The sequence below is a fragment of the Protobothrops mucrosquamatus genome, unplaced genomic scaffold (genome assembly GCF_001527695.2).
Source record: "Protobothrops mucrosquamatus isolate PMUCROS unplaced genomic scaffold, P.Mucros_1.0 scaffold363, whole genome shotgun sequence".
Lineage (NCBI taxonomy): Eukaryota > Metazoa > Chordata > Lepidosauria > Squamata > Viperidae > Protobothrops > Protobothrops mucrosquamatus.
Genome location: NW_015386697.1, coordinates 194,280 through 212,346, shown reverse-complemented (window position 1 = coordinate 212,346; position 18,067 = coordinate 194,280). Strand labels below are relative to the sequence as shown.

At 39.6% G+C, this 18,067-nt stretch overlaps 1 protein-coding gene across 2 annotated transcripts in view; it reads left to right on the top strand.

Annotated features, from left to right (window-relative positions):
• DENND5B (DENN domain containing 5B) overlaps window positions 1–18,067 on the top strand; it is a 119,183-nt gene that overhangs the window by 80,369 nt on the left and 20,747 nt on the right. Inside the window, exons 7-15 of one of the 2 annotated variants that reach the window (XM_029284073.1) lie at window positions 331–562; window positions 2,353–2,503; window positions 3,529–3,622; window positions 5,953–6,063; window positions 9,465–9,596; window positions 9,768–9,920; window positions 10,282–10,360; window positions 11,607–11,688; window positions 17,321–17,449. In XM_029284073.1, coding sequence (XP_029139906.1) covers window positions 331–562; window positions 2,353–2,503; window positions 3,529–3,622; window positions 5,953–6,063; window positions 9,465–9,596; window positions 9,768–9,920; window positions 10,282–10,360; window positions 11,607–11,688; window positions 17,321–17,449 — 1,163 coding nt within the window. The remainder of the gene's footprint in view (window positions 1–330; window positions 563–2,352; window positions 2,504–3,528; window positions 3,623–5,952; window positions 6,064–9,464; window positions 9,597–9,767; window positions 9,921–10,281; window positions 10,361–11,606; window positions 11,689–17,320; window positions 17,450–18,067) is intronic. The other variant, XM_015815665.1, reaches the window with a different exon arrangement.

The window sequence follows — 18,067 nt, the reverse complement described above, 5'->3', positions numbered from 1 at the left end:
CTTAACGCACAAGCTGGAACTTGTCGTTGTCGGCTGCCTTGTGACTCACTACATTATTTCTTATGGGAAAAAATTGTTTGGTACTCATAATTTTTGGTAGTCATCATGCCTCCCAGAACCAATGAACAATGAGTACTGAGGTTCCGCTGTACTGATTGGTGGATTTCTCAACTGTTACCTGGATAATGAAATCCAGACTCTATTGATTTTTCTCTATTGCAATTATCTTTGGTTATTGAACCTTGCATATGAGCAAATAATGAATTGACACAAGCACATTAACCAATATAACTAGTTTTGTTCCATTTTGATTCCTCTCTTCCACTCTAGGCTTCATTTCTCTCAGATCAACCGGAGCCTTACCTTCCTTTCCTCTCCCACTTCATTGAAACTCAAATGTTTGCAACGTTCATTGACAATAAAATTATGTCCCAATGGGAAGAAAAAGATCCATTTCTACGAGTGTTTGACTCTAGAATTGAAAAAATGAGACTCTATAATGTCAGGATTCCTTCATTAAGAACATCAACATATCAGAAATGCACCACATTAAAAGAAGCAGGTATTGGTGGATTTTCTACGTTAAATGATTTTTTTTTAATAACAAGGGGGGAAAAAAGCCCTATTGCTTTTTGGAATTGTTTGAGTAAAGATATCAGGATTTTCAGTAGTAATTTATGAATAGTAAATTTTGGGGGGAATTTTGTCCATCTCTGTAAAAGTATATTTAAGTCTCTAAGTGAATCTAAGAAAGCTCCGATGTCTGCGTTGGGCCTTGTTTATTCTAACATACTTTCTGTTCATTCATTTGTAAAATTTTCTAGTGGGGATTCTGCTTTCAGTAAAAGTTACTGCAACAAGTTTAAACCCAAAAGATCTAAAAATAGACAGAATAAATTCAACTTCAACTTTATTCTGCACAGGAGTTGCTGTCGATCTCCTAGGGCTGCAAAAGTGGGTGCCTAGTGTAGTTAGTACCAAATTTGGTGCCTAATTTGGGGAGAGGTTGGGGAGATTAAGGAGAGAACTGAATATCTTAAATCATTCAAGTTGAGATGTTGTCTTTTTAATCCAGGGATGGGAAAATCCCTAGTTAGGGGCTCTAAGGGATTAAATGAATTGCTCCCAGAAGCTAACCACCAGTGATTATTGATTCTCCTAGCAACAGTGGTTAATCAATGGCACAATGCAGCGTTTCTCAACCGTAGAAACGTAAAGAGGTATAGACTTTAAGAGGTATTGACTGGATAGGAAATTCTGGGAGATGAAGTCCATACTTTTGCACACTGCTGAGGTTGAGAAACAATAGCGACTGTATTTTACACCATGTGTAAAGTATCTTTCAAAGACACACAATCAAAAAGCACATAACAACTATTGATAAACTGTGGCTTTTCCAAAATTATGATTCACATCAGAGTATGAAATCCTTTCTACAGCTCAGAGCTATTGTGCATTGAGAAAGGAATCCCTAGCAAAGATCTCAACATGCATGATGTAGCTGAATTTTCACAAACTTTGGAAATCACAGTTTGAGATCTTATATGAGCTCTATAAAATTTCATGCAACATTTCAGAAATTCTACTTTTAAATAAATTTTGGAGCACTCCACTGTATACATTTAGGAGTACAATCAACATCTAGTTTATCCATGATTCACATAATCAAACTTCTTGGTGAAACCAATGGGTTATGGGAGACTTCCTGCAGCAGACAATTATTCTAAATAAATAGTATCTCAATAATTGATGGCCAAGGACAGTGGGCATACAGGTTGGAGACTGAAAGAGATTTGAAATTTGATAATTTTTCAGCAACCTCAGCTTGGAAAAGGTTGCATTTAAATAATTGACTTTGAAATTATTTTCCCTTACACATTGGCTTAATCTAAGAGGGTGACAGAATTGAAGTGACATCAAACAGTAGCTCTAATTAGCTGAAGCTTTTTTATATACAGTAACAGTATGAATATTGAGGAAAGATGTTGAATTTATCTCTGTTGTGTAACTTCTAAAGTTATCTAAAGGAACTCTGTTGGAGGTGACCTACAATTTTCCCTTTGATTCCCTCAACAATCTTTAGCCCAACTTTTTATTGCTGTCTACAACTCCAGTGATTTTGTCAGGAATGAAGAAATTCCCTGTACTTTCCTTATTTCTACTTAGTCTTTCAAAAATTTGGAATAAGGGCATCAATTAGTGGGGGTTTGTTTGCCTCTTTGGAATGCAATGACAAAATAATATCTAGATGGGCAAGGTGCAAAAAGTATATGTGAAAGTACCGTACATAGGTAGAATTTCTCTGTTTAAAAACTCCTAAGCCTTTCATACAACTTTGTCTATTGCTTTCAGCTCAGGCAATTGAACAGCGACTGATAAAGATGGATCACACTGCAATTCATCCACATTTGCTTGATATGAAGATAGGTCAAGGCAAATACGAGCAAGGTTTCTTCCCCAAACTTCAATCAGATGTGTTGGTAGCTGGGCCTATCAACAACAAGTAGGCAGTATAAAGCATTTATACAGTGTAATGATATATGCTATTTCTTTTGTTTATGATATATGCTATTTCTTTTGGAAATATGGGTAGTCTGTTCCTTCCCCCAAGCTCTTCCACCAGGTGCTTTCTAGATATTGGATCTATAAGTCCCAAAATTCCCAACTATAATTACAGTTACAATGTATCTGGCAGGGGTTTTAGGAAGACTCTCTAATGTACTTTCTGTCGGTTCCCTGAAGAATATCCAGAAATGACAATGAGAGCAGCCTCTCCCCTTACATAGGTCATAATAAGTAGCATAACCTATATACTGCCCTTACCTAGATCAGTATAGAAGCTAATATTACAAGTCTTTCTCCACTGGTCATTACATTCAAACCTTGCTAGTGGAACATTGCATGCTAACAGATAGATTTTCCAAGTTCAATCCAATGTTAAAATTTTAAGACTTCCATTCTTATTCTTATGTTCCTCAGTCAAATTAAAAAAGCAATTTAATTAAGCAGGAGCTCACATTTTCATTTAGGGTTTTTTTCTCAATTTATTTCTAACTGCTAGTTAACTTGGAGTAATCAGAAATGATTGCTGCAAAATCGAAATGATTAAATAAGGTTGCTAATACGCTAATCTCAGCTAATTATCCTGTAATCCTTTGTAATTACTTATAAAAGAACTTAAGTATTTGCATGTAGTGCAAGTTGGCAAAGCAATCAGGAAGTATGTATGAGATCAGATAACCCACCATTGTGATTTATATTTTTCATGTATTTTTTGTTTTTCTGGGATAGGGTTGGTCTAGAGTAGACAACCTTTGAAATGCTTTTAACTGTATGGTTCCATTGGCTAATATTTTCTGAGTTATTTCCTTCATTTTTTTGTCTGGTTCATAATGTGCCCTTCTGTGCAAATTCCCTTTCTGAGATGTGAGGCTTGTGAACAAAAAGCATGCGTTTTCTATGAAATGAGCAGGTGTGACCTTTGTTGCAGTTTGTTCTCACTGCTTCTTTTCTATTAAATAATTGTAGCCGGTGGGTGAGTCGCAGTGCTACTGCCCAGCGGAGGAAAGACCGTATTCGACAACATTCAGAACACATAGGCCTGGACAATGAGTTAAGGGAGGTAAGTGCTGAAGTTAAGAATTGATAAAGGCATGGGTTTCTATAAGACTCGGTAATTTGTAGCTATATAATATTTTCCAAACTCTGCTTTAATGACTTAATAACGTGCAAGGAAAAACTATTTATTCAGGATTTTTTGCATGTATTTGATTGTTTGTGCCTTCAAGTCTGTTTTTGATTTCTGACAACTGCCTAGACAAATTTCTGCAGTTTTCTTGGCAAGGTTTTTCAGAAGTGGTTTGCCATTGCTTTCTTCCTAGGGTTGAGAGAAAATGACTAGCCCAAGGTTACCTAGGTGGCTTCAGGCAGGACTAGAACTCATCATCTCCCAGTTTCTAGCCTCTTGCCTTAATTACTGCATCAAATTGGCTCGTGATTCATAACCAGCGCAAACTGCAAAATAGATGCATAATAATGCAATTAAAAAAACACATTGAAAGAAAAACCATGATGCTAAATTGATTAACAAAATCTGGAATGTTTGGATTGTTCTGGGGTTTCGATAGAAGAAAATCCAATGGGATCTCTGAGTGTTTTTATGGGATGAACGATACAAGGCGGATGCCCGTTGCCCCTCACCTCACCAATTCCCAGCACAATATGCCCTGCTCAGTGGCCATAGAGTAGTTTCACTCTGGCTTTGAGAAGGAGGTGGGAGAAGAGAAATGGTCGCTCAGCCCTGGGCAAATAAATGGCTAAGAAAGAAGCTCAGAAGAGTGCCATGTTGATCTTGCTGTGGGTAAAAAGGGGCAGTACAAGTTTTGAACAGGCTTTCAAGATTCTGTTATGATACCTGCAGCAATAGGATAACGTTCCTGGAATTCCTGTGTGGTCTATTTCTTGATTTTGCCTACCTTGAAGAGCTGGGACCATCTTCATTCTCCCATCTCCTCTGTGTCTTTTTTCCCCTCTGACCCTCAGTCCCTGTTGCCACCAGAGATTGCCGCAGGCCTATCTCTGACATTGTATAAGCCAGTGATGGCGAACCTTTTAGAGACCATGTGCCCAAACTGCAACCCAAAGCCCACTTATGCATCATTGGGTGCCGGGTGGGTGTGGCCAATTGGGTGGGCGTGGCTGCGGTGGTAACGGCAGACTGGGTGGGACTAAAAAGTTCAATCAATTCCAACTTTGCAAGATCTTTTTTTCCCCCGCGAGAAGTAGAAATTGACTGATTGGTTGAACCTTTTTTTTTTTGCACACGGTGGCGGAGGCCTAAAGCGAAAAGGTTTTATAAAACCCAGCTGAAGGCCTAGGAGTGGGGCAATGGTGCACGTGCCCACAGAGAGGGCTCTGAGTGCCACCTCTGGCACCCGTGCCATAGGTTCACCACCACTGGTATAAGCCTTCCCTTCTTTTCTTGTCCTGCCTTGGGCCTCCTTAGCTGCTACCAGCATTACAATGTGTCATGTCCCACTAATTCACTCACTGTTCTCTTGCATCCTATGCCTGCCCATAGCCACTGTTGGTGTCCTTGGCTTCTTTCCATTCTTATCTCCCCCCAAAATGACTTCTGCTCAGAACAATTGAGTTTCATCCCATATTGCTACAAAATAGTCCCATTTCATCCCATGGATGGACCAGAATTCTCAAAATAAGTGTTTCAGTTTAGCTATAGCTTGTTCAAAACCAACTTTTCCCCTGTATGGAACAGTTCATACACAGAATATTTAATATATCCCTTTGCATTTTAAACCAGAACAATTCCAAAAATGTTGACAACATTATTCAAAAATCATCTCCAATGCCTTTTTTTAAAAATCAAATTCAGTAGGGAATATATTGAGGCTGAAAGTACTCATAATGCAATTTTGTTGCACAGTCTGAATGTGCTTCTCGCTAGTTTTCATAGGAAACTTAAGTTAAACTAAATGAATAAACAAATGTCATGTTATTTAAAGTAAACTTATATTGGTTTACCAGTGCAAGGTATTTAATCTTGCTATTACAAGGTCATATAATGGAAAATGATCTGCTTATAGATGTATTTGAAACTGGGAGATACGTTCTTTCTTAAAACAAGAACCTGTCTATGTTTGTTTTTTTTTAATTTGCCATTTTCTGGCCCTCTGTAAAAAAATATCAATTAAAGCACAATCTTTTCAAGCCATTGTTCATTGTTCTTTTAGGTGGAATGAGCTTAAAAGAAACATGGCTTTGTGTTGTTGTAAACTTATTCCATGCTTTATTTATTTATTTATATATCTGTGCTGTATTTACTCCCTGCTTTTCCTTTGGGATGTTTTCCCGTGACTCACGTGCATGCGTGTTTCATCATTTTCTTTTTCTCTGTCTGCTGTTCTGCCATGGGTTCTGTTTGCCTCCTCCAAGCCATCAGAGGAGTTCTTGATTCGCCAGAACTCGATGGCATTCTGGGAGTGGGATCAGGGCCTGCCCCCTCCTTTACGGCCACCTAAAAAATCATTCTCTGAATGTTGCCTGGTACGTGCTGTTCTTTAATTTTTTCCCCTCCAAGAGCTGCTTCCTTAATCACGCTAGCCACTGCTGTTTTATCTGGTAGACCATCATGCACTCCTCTGTGGTCATTGAAAGTGTGGTTCTAATTGGGCAAGTTGTCCCCACAGCACCGGGGTGGTGGTGGTATTCCATGCATTACAGTAGGACATCTCAGGAGACCACCAGATTCATCTTCATGGGCTGGTGAAAAATGAAAACGTAGACTTCAGTAGTGTAGTTATATGACTTTAGACTCTAGTTTTAATGGTCATACTAGGAAACTCTTTAGATACCTATGTGTATTACTTGGGAATATGCAAACGATTGTATATTTGAGAGATATCTACCTGTCCTGCTATATTGGATAGGTTGGACTCGCTCTAGGTCCCTCCATTCAGTGTCATCTGGCAGAACTAGAAGGTGAGCCTCTTCCATAGCTGTGCTTACTGCATGGAACAGTCTCTCCCCTGAGTTATGGAGAGTCCCGATCTGTCTTGCCTCCTGAAGGGACATTAAGGTCATGGATCCGATCTGGGTCAGTCACTGGGACCAGAGGTTTAGTCTTCCGAGCTTTTGGACTCATACTGGAGCCCATCCTCCTTAAGGTCATGTTTTTTTCTTCAAGCATTGGGGTGTGATGGGAAGTGAACTGAGTCTTTTTTTGGTTTTTTTTTTAAGAGAGTACCCATTTCAGTGCTGATGGTAGGCTAATATGGTATGTTTTAATCTTGGTGTTTTTCTTATTGGTGCATTTGTTAGTTGCCTAGGGTTGTTTTACATAATATAGATGGCATGCATTTTTTTCAGATAAAAACATAGCATATTTTTCATAGTGAAAATAAAACGGGCATTTTAAACTGTGAGGCCTGGCCAGACTAGTTTTCCATAACACACTCTGTTGCTCTCTCATGCACACCCATCTGCACACAGACACACACGTCTGTATCATACTGATGAGTTCCAGCATGTTCTTAATTACCCTGATTATAATATCAGCTCTTTTTTGTTGTTGACTTCTCACCTGCTTCTATTGCAGCATCCTCGGTGATTATTTGATGGGCTTTGGGCCCCTAGAATTGGACAGCTGCATGTTCTCCAAAGTCTATTCCTAGCTGCCTCACTAGCTAGAAATTTTTTTACATCTAAATTTAATTAGATGTAGTCTGTAAAAGAGTCCATAAAGATAATATCACTGGGTGTTTACTCTCAATTATCCAATTAGAACCTTCCTTTGAATGGCCAGCACGAATTCCCTTCCTATTCCTTTTCTTTTTTCTTAATTTGTTCATTACAATGTCCTCTCTTTTCCCCAGTTAGTTGCTGCTCGATATATTCAGAATAATTTGGGGGGGGGGGAGGGTGAGAAAGTAAATTATGGAATGCTGTTACAAAATTATGGATTATATAACATACCCTAAGCTTAGGAGGAAGATGGAAGTTTTGAGCTTTCCCAGTGTTGATCTTTACCATCCTTCGTAAAGATTTGTGTACCATCCTACTTCAAATGATTTATGGCAGTATAGTATAGTAAAACAATAAAAAAACCTCATGAAATTGACATAAACATAATACAGTAATCAATTCCAGAAGCAACTCAGATCTACTATCTGCACCACAGCTCATTGGAACAATTTGATCTTAACAACGTTGCCAAAAGTGAACATGTCAATGTATTCCATAATGTGGAGGCCACCCCTGAGAAAGTGTCCTCCCTTCCACCTCTTGTGGAGACCCCAGCAATCCTTCTTGGGATGAATGCTGAGATCTGGCTTATAGATACATCTACCTGACTATGTAGGACGTTTAAGGATAAAACCAACACTTTGGACAGGGGCTGGAAGCCTATTGGTAATCGATGCAATAAATTCCACAAAGGTGTAACATTACTTAACTTGTAACTTCCTGTTATTGGGGTGTTGCATTTTGGCCCCATTGCAGCTGGAGAGTCATTTTCAAGGGAGGCCCCGTGTAAAGCATATTGTAGTAGCTGAAACCTAAGGCGATGAGTACACGAATCGCAGTTGTTAGGGCTTTCCAATCCCAGGAGATCTGCAATTGACATGCCAACTGAAGCCAGGTGAAAGCTTGCCCCCCCCATATGCAAAAAAATCTATTTCCTATTTAAAATTCTGTTACTGCAGATGAAATTGTTGTAAGCTGCTCAGAGTCACTTTTTGTGCGATGGGAGCCATATAAATTAGATTAATAAATAAAATCCATGAAAATTGTAATACAGTTATAATTTTAGGGCAGGGAAGCCTTACAGGAGTTTCTGATAATCCCACAGTAGTGTTGTCCATTCCTCTGTGTGTTATGTGTGTTATTTATTTATTTAGGAAAATACAGAGAGGAGGAATCAACCATGAAGTTGATTCATGGTAGCAATGTACTTAATTCAAAGATCAGCAGGGATGAAGGAAGCCAGGAAAACCTGAAGATTTCATGAAAAGATGTTTCTGATCTCCAGATGTATTTACTAAGGAGGAGGAGGTGGTGGTCTACTCTTTGAGAAACATCACAGGCTCAGCCTGGTCTGTGTGTTTCTCCAAGGCCAACCAGCAGAAAGATTGATTGATTGATTAAATTTCTACATTCCGCCCCCATCTCACCTCAGTGACTCTGAGTGGTTTATAAATAAAACATAGAGTACTATAAAAACACATTAAAAACACAATTAAGGACAAAGTTAAAAATTAAGAGGTAAAGGGAGTAACCAAGCAAGCAAGCAACCCTCAAGCAACTAACCATTCCTAGGATTGCATATCATTCTTAGACTTCTCCCCATGCCAGTGGGGAGAGCTGGGTCTTGACACTCTTCCAGAAAGCCAGAGTTTTAGCCCTGCTCTCTGTTAAATTTGGTAATTGTGTATATATTGCATCCTCTTAAAAACGGTTCCCATATATTTATTTATTTATTTATTTATTTATTTATTTATTTATTTATTAATTATTTAAATTTATATACCGCCCTATCTCCCTTACAGGACTCAGGACGGTGAACAGGCAATAATAAAAATCACAATAAATATTGAATAAAAAGCCTGCTCTAAAATACCCCATATAAAACCCCTAGCAAAGCCCAATCAAAACTGCCCATATTATTCCTTAAAACATGTTGTTTCTGCCTTCATGTAAGTGCTTTACATAAAACAAGAAAAAAAACCCCTAAAGGATAGGGTTCCTCACCATAATGCTTTTTCCCAAAAACATTTTTTTTAAAATAAACCCTTCTGCACTAGTACCCTTTGCTGCCAGCTTCAAATTGCCGTGATGTATAGTTATTACATTTTGGTACAAAGTGAATTAGTCATATGAGGTTAAGCAGGACACTGCTACCTGCACTATTTTTTGGTATTCATTCATGTTCTCTTTTCTTACTGGATTAGAAATACATGCAAGAAGCAAGGACCCTGGGGAAAAATCTCAGACAGCCCAAACTCTCTGATCTTTCTCCTGCTGTAATTGCTCAGACAAATTGGAAATTTGTCGAAGGTTTACTCAAAGAATGTCGAATGAAGGTAAGTTTGTTATATGTACATGCACAGACAGAACATCCATGCTATGAAGTTAGGGAGTCTCCCAACCCACAAATGCTTGTTGATTTTGCTGTTCTGGCATTTTGAGTTGAAGAGCCTTGATAACTGGTCATTGTCCTTCATTCTATTGTCCTTCATTCTGTTTGTTTGCAGACCAAGCGTATGTTAGTAGAGAAGATGGGTCACGAAGCCGTGGAACTTGGCCATGGAGAGGCCAACATCACAGGTCTAGAAGAGAATACACTAATTGCTAGTCTTTGTGATTTGCTGGAAAGAATTTGGAGCCATGGATTACAGGTCAAACAGGTCAGTGACTTGAAAATTCAGATACTGTATACTCGTCTTCTATATTACTTCCATATATTATTTTGCCCAAAACATTCATTGCGGAATAGTTTGTCTCTCATCTTGGGAGAGGGTTGGAAATGTTTAAACAGCATTTCAACAGCTTCACAGTGAGAACAATTAATCAGTGTAATGGCTTGCCTCTGGAAGTTGTGGGTGCTCCATCACTGGAAGTTTTCAAGAAGAGACTGGACAGCCATTTGTCCAGAAGGGTATAGGGTCTCCTGCTTGAGCAGGGGATTGGATTAGAAGTCCTCCAGTGTCCCTTCCAACCCTATTATTCTGTGTTCTGTGTTCTAACTATGTTTGTTCTTATAAAAAGGGAAAATCGGCATTGTGGTCCCATTTAATTCAGTACCAAGAAAGAGAAGAGAAGCAGGAGCAGCTTGCAGAATCTCCAGGTGAGTATTACAGATATTTGCAGGGATAACATTGCAGGAACATTAGCAAAACTGTTAAGAGATAATAAAGGAGAAAGTAAATGACAGTTTAGCCCTGGGAGAGGATGGATGCGACAGAGACTCAAAAGGTTTCCCCCCCCCAATCTTTAATTATATCTTTAGTGGTAGATGAATATTTACGTCCAAGGATGTAATGTCTCAGATGGTCTTGCATAGTTGCAGCATTTTAGTGTAATGTATGTAATGAAATTAAATATGCTATTCTTCTTGTAAGTCAGGATGAATGATGAATGATGATTTTAGTCAATCAAAGAAACTATGATTTAATAGCACAAATCAAAGATTTACCCTACCTCTTCTAGGTACAAATATCCATTTAAGCAGATTTGTTGGCATACATTTTTATTTCTAATGGTCTCTTTCACTCTCTGATTAGGAAGGTACAAATATTTGTCAGTTGTGAATGATAATGAGCGTTTGGGAGAATGAAACAAAAGTGAAAATCTAAGGATTCAGTGGGATTATATGACTGGAGTGAAAGTAAAGTCTTTCTTTTATTCCAGTAAGGAAGGATTAAAATTCTTTTCTCACCTGTTAAATTGTATAACTATTTAAGTCTGGTCAGAATGAATAACTCTACACAGACATATTGACATCAGGGAATGTTCTTATTTTACCAATATGAAAAATGTAAAAACCGATATCAGGTTATATGTTTAAGTATAAGTTGTTGTTTTGTTTTTTTACTATTTTAGGATTGTACTCTTAGCTTTGCAAGTTTACATTAAGACTTTTCTCAAGTGTAAAAATACTTTGGAATAAATTTAGTTTGGTGCCAACCTTTGGCTTGCCCTGTCTAGCACAAAAACTAAACTTAATTGGTGCTGGGTAGTATGTGAATGAAGTTCATCTAGAACAGGAAAATAGACTGGGGTGTCAAGAAGCGTCATGGAACAAGGCAATGGCAGCCTTCTTCTGTACTGATATTAAAAAAACCTACATGGACTTGTCAATGAAATTACCAAGAGTCAAGCTTGACTTGAAAATATCATTTTTGATGATTCCCCTTAAACATTCAGACTTAAATTAAATAAAACAGGCAGCCAATTGCCATTGACAAATAGGACATTCTTTCTAAGTCTTAATTCAGATGGATTTCTCAAAGAGGTTTAATATTTTAGTAGATTTCTGTACTGAACATGTTACTAATAAATTAATGAATCTCCTCCTCGCTACCACTCTACAGTTGCTGTTGGACCAGAAAGAAGGAAATCTGACACAGGTCTTATGTTACCTATTCTAAGAGTTTCACTTATCAGTGATATGAGGTAAGACATTTAATTCCTAAAACTTGGGTTTTAAAGATTTATGCTTCAAATGAAAAAAAAGCATCAGAGCTTTCTGGCTGTCAGACACAGTTTATCATGGAGAGGTTTGAGTCTGAATAAAAATAATATGGGAAAGAAGTGAGATGGGATTCCTCCTTTTAGAAAATGTGTAAATTGGGCAGGTACCGGTCCGTGGCATGCCAGCAGCTGGTCTACACAAACAAGCAAAGCCCCATCCATGGGATGCAGGCAGTACACAAAACCATGCACTCTCCGGTCCGCGGAAAAATCTCTCTCCACAGAACCAGTCCCTGGTGCCCAAAAGGTTGGGGACCTCTGTGTTAGACTACACTGGGATAACAGTTCAAATCCCCAGTTAATCATATAGCACACCTAGGCAATTCATCAGATCTTTGTTAGTGTAAGTTTATCCCACTGGAATAAAAAGAAACAGGATGCATGTTGCTTGTAGCACCTTGAAAGAAGACGGGACTGTCTATCATTATTATTAGAGGTAGTTCTTGATTTAGGATTGGTCACTTAACAGCCATTAAAAATTATAGCCCATAAAGTAATTCTCACCATCATAAAACGTGCCAACCCCTGTGGTCACGTGATTGCATTTTAGGTCCTTGGCAACCAGCTTGCCTTAATAACCAGCTGCAGAGCACTACGGTCATGTGACCACAATTTTCAAATGTTGTTGCCAGTTTTCAGCATATTTATTTTTTGCCAGCTTCTGATAAAAACATCCATTCAGAAGAGTGGGTTTGCACTTACAACCATGGCGTTTGCTTAACAATTTAATGACTGCAACTGTTCACTCAATGACCAAACAAAAATGTTGTAAAATCAGATCCAGTGCCTCGACTTAAGACCATAACAACTTATGACCATAAATCTGGTCCCTACTGTGGTTATAAGTTGAGGACTCCCTGCATCAACATCCCAAATCAACCTACTTCAGAATGAAGGACTCCTGAGCTGCTTTCCAACCGCTTCAACATGCTGCAAGTTGTTTCCAGTTAACACCTCTAAATGAATTACATCACCTCCTCAGTGTTTCTTTGGGTATTTTCTGGGTCTTTTGTGGTTAACTGCTACCAATCAAGGACTGCTTTTGCTCAGTGTTGATCTCGTTATTACGTAATATGTCTAGCCCATTGTCATTACTGGAGGTCTGCCCGCTTCGTTGTGCTGCACACTCCTGTCTAATTGTGGATGTGTATGTTTCTTAATGTATACATTTTGCATGTGTGCATGAGTGTACGCAAGTATTTTGAGCTTTAAAAACTATTCAGTTCATTTGAAAAAGCCCAGACTTCATATTGTCTTTGTCTCTGTCTCTAAACCAATGTTCAGTTTGTATCTGCTGCAAGAAGCCTAAGAGAAAATGAGAAATAGAGGTTAATAATTTCTAGCCATCCTTTCTTTGCTAAATGGAGATTTGTCACTTTTTCACTGTTTGAGTGGAAATTGAATGCACTGCAAATGAGTTACAATTCCCAAAGAAGGATAATTATCATTTTTTTAAAAAAAACGTCTGGCAGCAAGATTTCTTCTCCCTTCTTCTCCCTTCCAAAAGCAAGATGAAACAGAGATGAACCAAGGAGAAACAATTTGTGGCAGGGCCTGGAGTATCAAGAAGTACAACAATTACATATAGTCCTTGAGTCACGACAGTAATTGGGACTGGAATTGTCATCGCTAAGGCGATCAAACGGGTCAGTCCTAGAGGAGATCAACCTTGACTGCTCTTTAGAAGGTCAGATCCTGAAGTTGAAACTCAAATACTTTGGCCACCTAATGAGAAGGAAGGACTCACTGGAGAAGAGCCTAATGCTGGGAAAGATAGAGGGCTATAGAAGAAGGGGACGACAGAGAATGAGGTGGCTGGATGGAGTCACTGAAGCAGTAGGCGTGAGCTTAAATGGACTCCAGAAGATGGTAGAGGACAGGAAGGCCTGGAGGAACGTTGTCCATGGGATCGCGATGGGTCGGACACGACTTCGCAACTAACAACAACAACAACAAAGCAATGTAATCATAAAGCTCAACATCATGTGACCTCATCACTTAGTGATAGCAATTCCAGCATCCCTTAATGGGAATCATTAAGCAGGAAGAGGTAGGAGTCCCAGGCAAGATTGGGGGTATCGCAGGCAGGCACGATGGAGCATGGGGGGCTGCGAAAGGATTGGCAGAGGCCACCACCGGGCAGGGAGAGGGCTGTGGGTGGGCATACGCTATGAAGTATAAGTAGGCAGGGAGTGCTAGTTAGCAGGCTCCTCAGAGAAAAAGCGGCAGGAGTGGCTTACTGGTGGTACAGGCAGCCTTCCCTGCCAGTTTCACCATTGACTTTGCTTGTGGGAAGCTGGCAGGCAAAGTCACAGACGGTGATTATCTGATGCCACTCATTGTGACTTAATCACGAGCCGGGCCCCCAAGTACCTGGATCATGACCATGTGACCACAAGGATGCTGCGATGGCCAGAACCTTGAGCACCACTTGTCCGTTTTTTCATTGCTGCTATAACTGCGAATGGTCACTGAAGAAATGGGCGTGAGCCAGAGATTATCTCTATAGTCTAGGCCAGCTTTCTCATATTCAAGGTACATGTTTTGCTTATGTATGCATCTACGCACTCGTGCCTTGATATTCATTCACTTTGTTTTGCTGCATCTCCTGTTAAGCCAGGATGTGGCCAATAATAGATCTCAAATTCATTTTTTGATAATCAGTAGTTACATGCTGTGCAAACATGACGTGTAAATGTTGTTTTACCCCCAACTTGCATTGGCTTGTTCCAATGTACTATCCCTTTAACTATCTGCTCAGAACAGGTAAGGGATACAGGATTGCTACCCAACATTCCTCAGTCCTACTATTCAAGGCCAAATGTAGGTACTTGAGTTGTAATCCCATGGGTTTAATCATATTATTCCTAATGCTAGATCTAATTGGTTAGACAAAGCCCAGTTGCTGCATTTTTAATCATTGTTTTCATACCAGCTATCAAAGTCAACAAAAAGAGAATCAAGGAAGCTGATTACAGGTAGTCCTTGAGTTGCAACCAGTCTTCAAAGCTACACAACTCTCCCAAATGCTACTTGTGACCCAGATCCAAAGTTATGATGGTTATGTGACTGCATTTCAGGTGTCCAGCCACTACCTACATTTACTGCTAAGCTCAATTACAGTTGTAAGTCAAGGACTACTTGTAATTGTCAAGTTCTATCAGAATGCACATATGCATTGGTTTCAACCTTCTGGATCCAAGCTAACAACCTGCCTCCAGAAATTGTGAATGCTCCAACACTGGAAGTTTTTAAGACGAGACTGGACAACCATTTGTCTGAAATGGTATAGGGTTTCCTGCTTGAGCAGAGGGTTGGACTAGAAGACCTCAAAAGTCCCTTCCAACCCTATTATTGTTGTTGTGATGCACAGGACAGAGCATTTAAAGCATCCTTGCAAAAAGCCTGAACATTATTCCTTCCCAGATTGTAGCATTCTATCGAGCTGCAGAATAATAAAGCTATCATTTGCTGGGTCTGATCTGCTTCCCTGCCTCATTGCTTTGAGCATATTTATGCTTACAGTAGAGGAAGCAGAGGCCAGGCTGAGGCTGCTATGTTTCTCTTGGGTGCTGCTAATATTATTTATTCTCCCGTTGTTGCTCGCTTGCTTCCATTTTCCTCAGTAGTGTCAGGAAAATGATTGATATCACCAAAGCTGCGCTTTAAATGGAACTCATCACCAACAATGGAGGAGTGGGAAGTTTCAGCTTTGATGTAGTCCCTATCAAAAGGCTTTAAATAGTTACAAGTGAGTGTTTTTCATCACGACGGGAGCAAATAATGTGCTTGTCATATTTCTCAAGGATTTTTGATCACATGCCTGGTTGTGCTGTGTTTGTTAGCCCCAAGAGCTGCTTGTCAAAGACAGTGCCCCTCCAAAAAGGGGGGGGGAGAGTTTGCTTTGCAGAGAATCTTGCAAGCAGGAGAAGCAAGTCTTGTTTTATAGCAGTTTGGATGGTTGTGTGAGTCACAGCTCAAGGAGAGCAGCTGTGGGGGTCCCTAACAAAGAACAAAAGGAGTTGGAGAGGATTATCTCACCCTTGAAATGGCTGGATGAATCAGAAGGGCTCATTTTACCACTTAATTTTATGCAAGCAGCGGGGGAACCACAGATAGCATAGTTATTGTGTGCAAAAACTGATGAATTGGGATATGCTAATTAAGCGTTGACAGCAGCACTATCTCCAGTGCAGCAGCAGGCAAGCTCTGCAGCATTTTTTAAACTTTCCATACATTGTAATGAATTGCAGTGTGGCACATGGTGGAGCCCACTTTTGCTACAACAGTGCAGCAATTGCTGCAGGAATGGGGGCAGGGCTGGCATAGGGAGGTGCTACAGAGGAAATTTCTTTCAAGCAGCACATATTCACTACACCATCCCTTCTCTCTGCTCAGTTGGTCTAAGAACCGGGAATTGGGAGAATGCACAAAGAACCAGAATTGCAGAATCCACTCCATCAAAATGCGCATGTTTTTTTTACTCTTTGGGCCTTGGACTGCTATACACAGCTTTGCTTGGTTTGCTTGCTTACCATAACTCTTCGGTTTGTGACTTAACAAATCTGGGAGCCTTCCTAAATGTGCAGTTTTCAGATCATACTTCTCCAGCTACAGAGCTGTGCCTGAGATTCTGGAATTTGAGGTTCACAGGCTCTGGATCTCCTCTATAATTTGCTGCTTAGATGTTGCTTTTGAGTGTGAGAGAAAGCGTAGGTTTTGCATACATCGGTGGGTTTTGCATATATCAGTGGCTGGTTTCTTTCGTCTTCTTCATTTCAGTTTGTTTTCTAGCCTTGTTTACTTTTTGGAGTGGTCTCCCCAGCACACTATACAAAGACTAAGTTTGAAAACAGTTGCACCCGCCCTATTCTGCTGCATAGGCCAATGACCAAGTTTCTTCAGCTTGCTAAGCTACTTAATTTCCTTTCCATAATTTATTTATTATGTTTTTATCCTGCCTTTATTATTTTTAACAACTCAAAGTGGCCAGCATATATAATACTCCTTCCTCCTCCTATTATCTCCATAACAACAACCCTGTGAGGTGAGTTGAGCTGAGAGAGACTGACTGGCCCAAAGCCACCCAAATGGTTTTCATGCCTACGGCAAGACTAAAACTCACAGTTTCCTGGTTTCTAGGCAAACACCTTTACCTCTGCGCCAAAGTAGCTCTACTACACTGAAGGGATGATAATTCATTCTGAGAACTCCCAAGTAGTCCAAATCTGGAGGCCTTGTTTTCTTACCTTGTGTTGACCATATCACAACATACATTTTGTAGTAAATCATGTAGAAAACTAGACTTCCCTTTTAAATTCCTCTTCTTATTTATAATATTGTTACCATTCCCTACAAACCTTTAATTTCACCAGAAAGGGGATTCTGGGTCACACAATCTGTTAATCAGCAGAAAAAGACATTCTCTTGACTATTACTCCATGAGCTTGAGGTTTCTCCACCCTTACACTAATAGTCAATTTTTCTGTAGTGTAGAAATGCTTTCCAATAGATGTTAATTGTGCTTCTTCCTCTTCTTCTTTCTTTCCTGAAGGCACATTCAGAACATGAGTGAAATAAAGACTGATGTGGGTCGGGCGCGGGCATGGATAAGACTGTCTCTTGAAAAGAAGCTCTTGTCTCAACACCTGAAACAGCTCCTCTCTAATCAAGCTCTGGCAAAGTAAGTTCTTCAAGGCTGGTCTTTCTGGAATCCTCATTTCAGGTAGCAATTTGATGTGAATCTTTTCCAAGAGTAAGTTAATCGAACTCAAATTTAAGATGGCATATGAAGCAGCTCTTTAGTTCTGCCTGAATGTTAGGAACCTTGGCTTGGAATTAAAGTAGCTTAAGTTTCAGCGAAGATCCTGTATTATTCCAAGGTAGCTTTTCCAGTTAATGTTCTTGAAAATACTGCTATCATCCTCAACCAGCATGGCAATTAACTCTTCATTCAATTCTAAATTATGAGGCTGAAAGAGAAAAAACATGACTAACCTAGAATTGAAATGGAGGAGGGGGAGAGTTTGAGTTAACTTTTGTTATGTCACTGAGATTCTTGAGCTCAGAATTCTTTTGATTCTTTGTGAATATCTAACTCAAGTTGGTGGATATTAAGGTTCTAGAGCACAGGTGTCAAACTCGATCATGTCATGTGACGTATCATGACGTATCTTGATGTTTTTTTGCCTTTGTGGAGCCAGGGTGGGTGTGGCTTGCACGTGATGCATCCGGCCCTTGGGCTGCCAGTTTGACACCCCTGTTCTAGAGGGGAAAAAAATACAGTAGGTCCCACTAAACT